Source organism: Peromyscus leucopus, chromosome 8a, assembly GCF_004664715.2.
Source record: "Peromyscus leucopus breed LL Stock chromosome 8a, UCI_PerLeu_2.1, whole genome shotgun sequence".
Classification (NCBI taxonomy): domain Eukaryota; kingdom Metazoa; phylum Chordata; class Mammalia; order Rodentia; family Cricetidae; genus Peromyscus; species Peromyscus leucopus.
The window spans coordinates 53,896,081-53,907,695 of NC_051085.1; the positions used below are offsets into that span (position 1 = coordinate 53,896,081).

Consider the following 11,615-nt stretch of genomic DNA (forward strand, 5'->3'; position numbering starts at 1 on the left):
GATGGGATCTGACTGCCATTGAGGTGTCCCAGTTGACTTCAAGTAAAAGGGGGTGCAGCATGAACACAGCTCAAGGCCGGGGCCGTGGTGGTGCTTGGAGGAGGGAAATTGCCTTCAATAGCATGATCTGATTGCCTGGAGGTCATCAAACCCTTGCTCATACTTCCAAAAGTACTCCAAGACCCGAGTCCTCACGGGCTTGTGCGCACTGTGATTGTGAGCGTCCACCCCCACACCTGGACAGGAAGCACAGTCTTCACTGGTTCTCTTGGCAGAGCTTGCTCAAAGACATCTAAGAACTCATTATGAGTAATCCAAGACCCTGGGGTCTCCCAAGGGTTACCTCTCCTCACACCCCACACCAATGAACACATAATAGATGACATCACTCCCGGGCTCTGAAGCCCTCATCAGCCACCTGCTGTGGTTGGTCAGGGCCCTTCTATGCTTTCTCTCCTCACATCAGCATGAGAGGCCTATGGAGCTCTCCCCCAATCGTCAGCCTAAGGCTCCAGACAAAGGCAGTGGCTTCCCAATCTGTGCACTGCTACGACAACAAGGTGACCGGAAGTCCCCACATCTCCACAGCACCTGTCACTTAAGTGTGAGGTTTGTCACACGAGAGTGAGGGGTGACATAAAGGCACACTTGTCCCTTCCAGCCCTACTTCACGGTTGGTCTAGCTTAGCCACAGAAGAGACCAGCAAACAACTGTCACTGTGCCTGAATGTACAAGCGCCCCAAAGAGACAGAGATCAAAGTCACCACAGGGGGAAGACAAAAGATTCGTTCTCTCCTAAATAAACTCTAGGCAGAGATTCCTAAATCCAGGGGCATCCCTCCAAGGAGATACAACTGCCCAGCCAGTGTCACCCAGACCCTTCCCCACTTCCAGCTTCAGGAACAGTCCCACACCCTTCCCAGCAGCCCCAGCACTTTAGTCAACAATGCAGGTACCACACGCAGCAGGGTCACACTCTATGCGGCAGGGAGAGATGGCTGCCATATTTGTCAACCAAAATCATGTGTGCCAACACCTATGGAGGGAAAGGTCTAGTTCATTATCAAGGTCTTTTCCCCAAACTGAAAATGTTTCTAAGCTGAGGTGTGTGAGCCACTTCTGGAACTTTTCTCATGAATAAAATCTGCCAATGACTGATTTAATACTAGACAGAGCCAGGTGTGGTGGCACACTACTGCAATCCCAGCGCTTGAGAGGGAGAGGCCAGAGCGTCATGCATTCAAGATCATCCTCAGCTACATAGGAAATTTAAGGCCAGCCTGGGCTACATGAGACCCTGTCCTGGTTTCCAAGCACTGGGACCAAGAGCAACTTTCAGAGGAAAGAGCTTATATCATCTCACAGATCACAGTGCACCATAAGGGAAGTCAGGACAGGACCTCAAAACAGGAACCCAAGGCAGGAATCGATCCAGAGGCCGTGGAGGTATGCTGCTTACAGGCTTGCTCAACCTGCGTTTTTATATAACCCAGGCCCACCTGCCCAGGGGAGGAACTGTCCACAGTGAACTAGACCCTCCCACATCAACCATCAATCAAGAAAACGTCCCATAGACTTGCCTACTCATGGAAAGCATTTCCTATTCATGGAAGCATTTCCAACTGAGATGATCTCTTCCCACATGACCCTAGCTTGTATCAAGTTAAAAAAAAAAAAAAAAAAGGACAGACCCTATATCAAACAAATATGAAAAAAACTCAGACTATAGAGTGCCTCTTATTCTGTCTTGGTTACCAGTCCATGAGACAGTACCACCTGATTTAGGATGGATCTCTCCCTACCCTGGTTAATTTTCTCTAGAAATGCCAACACAGACTCACTCCAAATATTCGTTATTTATTAATCCCCAGCCTCTTCTCAGTCTAGTTGGGTTGATAACCAGCAATGACCACCACAGCAATGATCTCAGCATCTACTTTAGTTAGAGAATAGAAGTAAAATCGTCTCATGATCTCCAAACCCTCTGTAGGAGCTGGAGAGATGACTCGGCTGTTAAGAGCACTGGATGCCCCTGCAGTGGACCCAGGTTCCATTCCCATACAGTCATAGACTCCTGGCACCCCCAAGGTGGCTCACAACCATTCCATAAATCCAGTTCTGGGGGATCTGACGCCCTCTTCGCCCTCCAAGTGCACTGCCTTCATGGTGCACAAACATACAAAAACGCAGGCAAAAACTCAAACACATTTAAAAAAAAAAGTCTTTACAAAATTATTTGTAGATTTAATCTCTTTTCAGCAAACTGTTTATATTTTGAATATTTTATCTACTGGTTTGAGGGAATATTTGCCTTGTACCCCAGTTCCGACACCACGATGGTGCAGATGTAAGCTAATTGGCCTTCAGAGGAGTTTACACAAGGATCACATCTTTGGCCTAATTTCTATATCCAGGGTTCTAAAACATAAATTTATATAGTTGTTCAACTCATATTCTCTGCCTGTTCACTACATTATTTATTAAAGTAAAGGGCTATTATCCTGAATATTATTCAATAAAGGCTTTATTAAATCAATTATGGTATGCTGTACTAAGGAATACCACGTAGACAAATTTTTAGAGACAAAGGTCAGGCTGGAGAGATGGCCCAATGGTTAAGAGCACTTGCTACTCTTGCAGAAGACCTGAGTTCAGTTTCCAGTACTCACACAACAGCTCACAATTGTCAGTAACTCCAGTAACTTCTAGGGGATCTGAGGTTCTCCTCTGACCTCAGCAGCCACCAGGCATGCACACTGTGGGCAGACAGGTATTCAAGCAAAGCACTCGAATGCATAAATCCATCTTTAAAAGATCAAGAAAACAAAAGTAGATCTGTATATGCCGATAAATTCCAAAATACATACGAGTGAATAAAACAGGGTGAAGAAGAAAAGTGGGGAAGGATGCTGTGTTAAAATGAGACACCACCTGTACAGACTTCTGTGGGTACCATACCATACCTCACCTCCTTTGGCTACATCAATGTGGTTGACCTTAGGGCAAGGTTGGAGGAAGGCACACTGAACAGCTCTGTGTGTCCTTCTGTGATGGTCCTTGTGACTGCCACCTCATAGTCATCAGGGAAGAAAAGCGAGAGTCGAAGTGCTCAAAACTGGATTCTGTTTTTTTTAATGGTTGAACAGTTCCTTATTAAGTGTGCTCCTCCAGCTGAGCCGGTAAAGCTAACTTCTGCTCACCTGAGGAGCAAATGTTTCCTTTGTATTACTCAGTCTGGCCACAGAAGGGCTGGGAGGCAGCCTTGTTACATAAACCTCCTGTTGGCTCCCAAGGCTGTTCTGCCCCTCCCGGGGGGGGGGGCACTGTCAGGAGAACACTGGGAATCTTAAACTCCAGGGTTGCATCTTTGGACTCTGGATCAAAAGATGACCTCTGCTAGAGCTCCAGGATGCTCAGAGCTGGTCCTATTCAAAAAAAAAAAAAAAAAAAAAAAAAAAAAAAAAAAAAAAAAAAAAAACCACTGTCTTCTCAGGTCCCAGGTTATCTAGTCTGTAGAGAGCATCCTTTGCCCACCTCTCAGAGGGATCTTCATTGGCTTCTCCTGTGAGTTACCATTTACATTGGACTGCAATTATGGCTTATCCCATCTTCACACATTACCGTTACAGTCAAGGAGACCGACCAGCAAGGTCATCTAACTCAAGCTCTAATCTCACGGATGAGGGGTGGGGACACAGAATGGCGCCTTTAATCTTTCAGATAAAAGTAATTTGAATAAAAATTTGAATAATAAAAAGTCTAAGAGTGGGGCTCAGTCCCCATTCTGTTCTACACTCTGTTCTTTTCTCCCAAACTCACCTCTCTTCTACACCATCTTTGACACCCCACCCCACCCCCCGACAGTCTCCTTTATGGTGTGCAGTCAAAGAAACTGTCACACGCACTAAAAACACCCCAACAACTCTGTCATCCAACTATATAAGATGTGTGCTTTTATAGAGGTTTTTGTCATTGACGTAATTTCCTTCTCCCAGGGGTCCTGCCTATTTCTAATGTCAATGATCATGGGTCATTCATATTGTGTTCCCCAAAATATTGTGCCCACTAATAAACTTATCTGGAGTCAGAGAACAGAACAGCCACAATATTAAACATAGAGGATAGGCAGTGGTAGCACACGCCTTTAATCCTAGCATTCCAGAGGCAGAAATCCGTCTGGATCTCTGTGAGTTCAAGGCCACACTGGAAACAGCCAGGCATGGTGACTCATGCCTTTAATCCCAAGAAGTGAGCCTGTAATCCCAGGGAGTGACGGCAGATAGCAGAAAGGTATATAAGTCGTGAAGACCAGAAACTAGAAGCATTTGGTTGGTTAAGCTTTTAGGCTTTGAGCAGCACAGTTCAGCTGAGATTCATTCTGGATGAGGACACAGAAGCTTCCAGTCTGAGGAAACAGGGTCAGCTGAGGAACTGGCGAGGTGAGATGGCTGTGGCTTGTTCTGCTTCTCTGATCTTCCAGCATTCACCCCAATAACTGGCTCCAGGTTTGTTTTTATTAATAAGAACTTTTAAGATTCATGCTACATATATATGTATACATATATATACATATATGTAATGAAAAAAATATTTTTTATAATATATAAAAATGTTGCAACATTCTTAATTCTGATTTTATTAAGAACATTAATAAGTTAGGGGATCAAGCAGGTGTAAGTCGGTGAACTATTAGCAGTCACTTTTAACTAGTTTCCAAGGCATAAAATTGGTTCTACCTAGCACACCCATAGCTCTAGACTCCCCCCAAAGCCAACCACGAGTGACCATCATGCAAAAGTCATCAAACCCACTGTCACTCTGATAGTAAAGATACTCCCTATGGAAACCATAGACTAACTCCTGTCATTGATTCAAGGGATAAAGGAATAGCTTCCCACAATGCTATAGGAGGTATCATCATGGTTCCAAAAATCCCAGGAATGCAAACTACAAGCAGGACCTTCCCAGACCAGGCCTGTGTGCAGTGACCAGGGCTGTCCCATACATGGCTCCAGACACCAAGAACACAAGGCCAGGATCTCAGCTACATCGTACATGAACCAATCTCATCGAAAGGGGAAGCTCTCTGCTTTTTAAACACTTCTGACAATGATTTAATATGCTGGACAACTGAGATTACTTCTTGTCCATAAGCCATCTCAGAAAAAAAAAAAATGGAGGTTAGAATCTGAAGACAGGGCAGCAAAGCCATAGATAGCAACGGGGTGGGGTGCCGTGAAAGGGGTGATGGACCCGAGGGAACCACAGGGGCTGAGGGCAGCTTTCTGAAGGGAGGTACCTGGGGGAAAATGGGGCTCGATGTGATGTCGGTGAAGAGTAGCAAGTAAGACATCTTGTCATTAAACCAAAGTCTCTAAGTCAATTATGACACTTTGGACAGAAACTCGGAGGAAACAAATAGGATGAGAACAGAGAGACGTTCTTATAAGATCAATAAACACAACGACACAGCGTATTTGACACAGAGCCTTTGCACGCAGACTTCAACATTTCCATTAGCTTCGCAGGCAGCCGCCATGTGTGGTATACTCTTATGTCTAAGTTCAAAGCAATGGGGGAAAGGAGAAACAAAAATGTCCTAGTTGGCTTTCCGTTGCGGTGGTAAACACCATAACCGTGACTTGAAAGGAGAGGCTTATTTCAGCCTACAAGTCCCAGGCCACAGTCCTGTCAGTGAAGAAAGTCACGGCAGGAGCTCACGGCAAGATCTTGAAGGCAGGAGCTGGCATGGAGGCCGTGGAGGAAAATAGAAACTGTCGCTCTACTCATCTAGCTTCGTATTACAGCCCATGTCTGCCTGCCTAGGGAGGGCATCACCACAGAGGGGCTCTTCTACATCAGCTATCAATTAAGAAAATGCCTCCATAGACACACCCACTGGCCAATCTGATGGAGGTCAATTCTGTAGTTGAGGTTTCCTCTTCCCAGCTATATCAAGTGGACAGCAAAGATTAGCCATCACAAAAAGAAGACGAAGGTAGGATTATTTGATTGCACATCAAATTTCTCTAAACCGTTAAGGTAATTATTGTATGTGAATATTTTCCAAGAGTATTGTAGCATGTATGCTGGACTTGGAGCTTACTGGTGCCTACAGGGGAACTATACTCTGACCGTGATTTTTTTTAATGTGTGTGAGTGTTTTGTCTGCATGTATGTCTGTGTGCTACATGAATGCCTGGTGCCTGCAGATTCCAGAAGACGGCTTTGGATCCCCTGGGACTAGAGGTGGTGTAATTTGGGTGCTGGAAATTGAACCCAGGTCCTTTGGAAGATTAGCCAGTGCTCTTAACCACTAAGTCATCTCTCCAGCACCTCTGACTATGATTTTATAGTCACAAACACACATGTCCATAGATTGAAGGGAAAAAAAAAAACCTTCAATAGACACCTCAATAAAAGTTCAGACAAAACTGTGATGGTGAGCTTCATTCCCCCTTTTGATCTGTTATTAAGATAGATTTATCAAAGATAATGAGAAAACCAAATCACCTATGTTTAAAGCCCAGGACCCAATATGACCCTAACTTCATATTCCCAAGAAATTTCCAAGGAGTAGGCATCCACACAGGACCTGGACCCAACACCCGCTGGATCTGTGGTGAGCCACACCCTCAGCATGCACTGTCCATGAAGATGCACAAAAGAGCAGTGGGGTCTTTTCTTAGGTTCCAAGTCCCCAAGCCACTCTTTCCTACAAGGCTCTATGTTTCAAACTTCAGATCAAGTAGAGATGCTGCTACATGATCTTGAAATGAGTGGAGACCACTAAATTGCTTCAACTTAATACATACTTATACTTTGCAGGGTTGGAATGAACAAACACATTGCCTTTCCATCCACTGTAACTTCAGAGAAACCCTCAGGGTCAAGGTCAGCAAGATCCTTCTCTGGTCCTCAAGCAAGTCATCAGTTTGGCCTAGATTCCAACAGGAACACAACAAAATAGCATGGAGCCTGCAATGTGGCACTAACATCTCACCCACAAGCCAGGATCACGTGTCACCACCAGTCATCACTCAAACCCTGTACCTGCTTAGTTAGTGTCCCTTCCCCAATTGTCAAAGCATCCATATACACAGAGGGCTATACACCATGTATGCACAGACATGTTTCTTAGTCTTTTGATCTTCTTCTTCTATACCACACTCTCCATATCCCATGCAAAAGTAGCCACAGCACAGTGTTGAGTGTCCACACCCTTAGAGGTTTCTTGAGTTCAGTATCCTCAGATCCAAGGTGCCACTCTTCAATTAGAATTCTGATTCACCAAGTACAAAGGTTACACAGCAAAGTCTTTAAGTTTTATAAGTTCAGGAAAAGCTAAGTATTTCAAAATTATGATACTCTCCAAATACTACAGACAGGTACATAGTCTTACCCATCGTGACTTGCCATACATCCCCCATAGAGCCCCCATCATCTGGGTAATGGTGGAATTGTATGTGGCTGGGAGCACAGACTCCCCACAGCATAGGTTCTTGTTTGTTCTATTTCCACCAATAAATAAATAAATAAATAAATAAATAAATAAATAAATAAATAAGAAATGTTTGTTAAAACAGAATTCTTGTTTTCTTTTTTAGAAGTGGCAGCCATGCATCCATTAATTATGAACATAACATAACATATACCTGGGTTGCTATTTACCATAATAGTGAGATTGGGTCACAGAGACTTCTTTGGTTCCTGCAGCAGAGCAAACCTAGGTCATAAGCAATACTGCGTATAGAATTGATAGATGTGCTGGACACCATGGTAGTATGGAATCATTCCCTTGCTACGATGGAAAAATATCAACCATTCAAATAAGTCCATCTAAAAGTTCTTACCGATTACCTACACACCCAACAAAATTAAGTAAGCAATGCTTTAGCTGGTTCTACGATTAATAACTGAGCAACAAATCATCAAAAAAAGTGCACAGTCATTAGAGACCACCTCTTTTGTGGTAACTGGGCAGGATCAATCAACTTCCACTAACACTCAAATGCACCGAGCAGAGAGAGCCACAACCCGACCCTTGGTTTCTCGATGCACTAGAGTCTTGCAAAAGATTCTGAGTGCGCACAGAGCTCCATACTCTCTGCAAGGGGAGCTTCGTAGCTCCACGTCCATTGTGATATCGAAGGAGATGGACCAAGGACTCCATCTTGGAGATACCAGCCATCTGATGCTCTGCCTCTTGGGAGCCTGTCTCCACCAAGACCATGGGCTGGCTGCAGGGAAGAGGCAAGCAAGCAGAACAGCTCTGTCCAGCTGCCCACCCACCTCGGTCCCAACACCCTGGTGAGTCTTCTCACCACCTCATCTACAGCTTAACCAAATAAAACCTCATCAGCCTCCTTTTCATTTTACCCACAACCCAGAAAAGGGCTAGACTACATCATGTGGGCCTCCTTTTAACCAAACCCAGAATGCTTTAAGTGAAATCAAAGGTGTCTGTCTAGGTTTTTTTAATGTGGAAATCAGATATCCAAGTATCACTTTTGTTTCATAGGAAATTTTCCATCTTTACTTTTTTTCTCTGGTATCATTCCAAGCAAAGACGAACCCAACTGCTTTCCTTCTCCATCTCCCCTTGAAATGAAATGTACCACTCCATCTGCTCAACCCTCACCTCCAACTTCAGGAGGACCGAGGCCCTGCCTGTGCAGAGGATGAAGATTCCTCATGACGCAACCCTCAACATCCCTGGATTGGAGAAGCATGGAAGAAGACAGGGGCCCTCACTGCTGTCCCCATCGGCAACAGGCACCAGGGAACATGACCAGCACCCCTCCCTGCAGACAGAGGGTCCTGCACTCAGGCACCAACACAGGCCATACAGCCACAGGGTAGGGTCTTCACCCAGCACACAGACAACAAGGCAAGCAGGGAGGGGAGATGGCCAGCATCCTCAGTCGGCCCTTCCTGCCTCCTCCTGCCTCCTGCGCTTGCCACCCAGCCTCTCCCCCCAGTGTGCTCCAAGTTCACAGGGATCTGGGTCTCCAGCACTGGCCTAGTCAGCTCTTCTCTACCCTACCCCCAATTTCCCATCTGTGGGTAAGTCTACCCAGTTGCTCTGAAGACTGGGGCATTCCTGGGAGCATCTCCGATCCCGAAGCTCTCCGCATGTGCTCAGTCCTCTGTCTCCTCCCCCTCCCCCTACCTGGCTCCTCGCTGCTGCCCCCAAACCAGGCAGTGGGTTCCTCCTCTGGGAGCTGGGGTTCTCCTCCACCTCCTCCGCCCTCGAGGGCTTTGCGCTTCTTCGACATCTCTGCCCAGGGCCTGGGGTTTGGGGGTTTTTTCTTTCCCCTCCCCCTGGCCCTCCCCTCTCGGAGAGGAGAGTGAAGGTGGGGTTAGGTGGAGAGGAAAGGGGTGGGGAGAAGAGGCCAGGGAGGGAGAGGGAAAGAAATTGCTGCTGCCGAAAGACTGGAAGGGATCTGGAAGGCAGGCAGGAGAGGCAGGGACTTGTGCTGAAACCCCAGGCTAGCTTCCATCAGTGTGGCCCTTCTCTCTCTCTCTCTCTCTCTCTCTCTCTCTCTCTCTCTCTCTCTCTCTCTCTCTCTCTCTCTCTCTCTCCTCTTCCTTCTATTAAAAGGGTGAGATGAGAGGAAATCAAAACCCAAGAGGAAAGGCTCCTCAGAAACCTCAGAGGCTTCTTGCTAATGTGGGAGGGGGCCTGGGTGGGGTTCTCTCTCTCTCTCTCTCTCTCTCTCTCTCTCTCTCTCTCTCTCTCTCTCTCTCTCTCTCTCTCTCTCTCAGGACTCCTGGTCCTGCCTGGCTGTGAGGAGCCTGTGTGTGACTGTGGGGGAGACAGCCAAAGGCAGAGTGAGAGGTGTTCGGCTGGGATGGTTGGGACATGGTTTCAATGGGTTGCCAAATAAAATAATAAATAAAAGGCTACAGAAGGCAACAGAGATGCTTTCAGACACTAGGGATTCAGGACCCCTTCCTCTCCTGTGGCATCATGTGATATCTCTCAGAAGAGACCGGAGTGGGGGGCCAGAGGATAGGCAAGGATGGCCAGTACAGGGAGAATCCTCTACTGAGGACCGGAGACCGGCAGCGGGAAGGAGGGGGGAGGCTGAGGTACACTACAGCCCTTCTCTGTGTCTCTGTGCCAACCCCAAGAGGCACCTGCAGGTCTGGCTAGGCAGCCGCTGCAGTTTGCAGCTGGGGCACAGTCTACTCAGAAACTTGCAGCTCAGAAACTCCAGGAAGCCCGAGTGATGAGCCCCAGGCTGCCGCTGGGCACTGGGCTCGGCTGCAGCTTCCCCCTACCTCTCCTTCAAAGCCTTGGGTCTCTAGCTTTATAAAGCCCCGGGGGGCGGGGGGGGGGGGTCTCGCTTCCACTCCCCATCCCATTCACCCAGGCACAGCCACCAACACTGGCACACGCCACACACACACACACACACACACACACACACACACATTTTCTTACTGCTGGAAAAGGAGCTAGATGCTGGGAAGTTTTTGTTTTTGTTTTTTTCCTTAAGTAGGAAAAAAAAGGGATTGGAATTAAGTTTTCCTTCCTCTTTTTTCTTTCTTTTAATCCATCCCCCTTTGGACTCTTAGTGGTTAATGTTAGATTAAAAAAGAAATTATCAACTTACCCGCCAAAGTATGCTCCAGTACAAAACTCCTTTCTGCTTCATTTCCAGTTCACAAATTCAAAGCGGAGGCGGTGGGGACGGGTCCCTGGGAACGGTGGGTCCAGGCTCCATCCACAGCTGCTCAAAACAAGTCGCCAAACCCGGGCGGCCCAAGTTCAGGACCCGTCCAAGGCGCTCGCATATGCTCCATGCAGCAGTCTTATTCCAAGGAGTTTCCGCGCTGGTCATCTTGCCAAAGGGGGAGACAACTCGAAAAAAGCAGGAGTGAGGTTACCCTCTCCCACCTTCCTTTCTGGGGTCCTCGGGAAAGCAGTGAGGAGCGTTCTAGGCGCCAATGATGACTGGTCCATCTCAGCTCAGCCTCTGGACAGAAGCAACTTTAGACCCACACACCTAGGAGTAGAGTGTGTGTGTATGAGTGTGCATGTGTGTTCACGCGCGTGTGCGTGCGGGCTCGAGTGTCCGACTCGTGTGCCCGCACACACTTGACATGGGGGTAAGGGGGCGGGTGCGTGTGCTCGGAAGAGCCACTCTCCCTGGCTGCTGGAACTTAGAGAGTTTTCCTTTAAGCCAGCAACGCTGATGCTTGGACAGCCCCCCCCTCCCCGCGTCCAACAGGAGGCGATGACGTCTGCAGCCTCGTTGCCAGAGCAGTCCCCAAGCGGCGGCTGCTGTTCATTGACAGGAGCAGAGGCTCGGACGTCAGCAGCCGGACCTTGGCGACGCGGCTCCCGCGGAGACGGCTCCCACCCCCGCACCTGCCAGCCCGCGGGGGAGGAGGGAGTGAAATCAAAGCCACGGAGGAGCGGATTGGGGCGACGCTGGGGCTGCAGAAGGGGGGTGACTCGGATCTGCCCTCTTTGTCCTGGAGCCCCGGAGTATATAAATAGTACTGTCTCCAGCCAGACTAGCACCCGCTCTCGCACGCCCCCATGCCCCCCTCCCTGTCACTTTGTGACGGGCTGGCTCCGCGGGAAGGGAGGCAGGGGGCG

General features: G+C 47.8%; 1 protein-coding gene across 4 annotated transcripts in view; it reads right to left on the bottom strand.

Annotated features, from left to right (window-relative positions):
• The window catches only part of Pde10a (phosphodiesterase 10A), a 445,668-nt gene extending 434,407 nt beyond the window's left edge, over nt 1-11,261 (bottom strand). For 2 of the 4 annotated variants that reach the window (XM_028866647.2, XM_028866646.2), the window contains exon 1: nt 10,624-11,261. Coding sequence is in view for 2 of the 4 variants with exons in the window: in XM_028866643.2 (XP_028722476.1) it covers nt 9,174-9,279 (106 nt within the window). In the remaining 2 variants the exon portion in view is untranslated. Of the gene's footprint in view, nt 1-9,173; nt 9,538-10,623 lie in introns of those variants that run through there. The other 2 variants (XM_028866643.2, XM_028866642.2) reach the window with 1 other exon arrangement.
• Between the last annotated feature and the right edge of the window lie 354 nt (nt 11,262-11,615).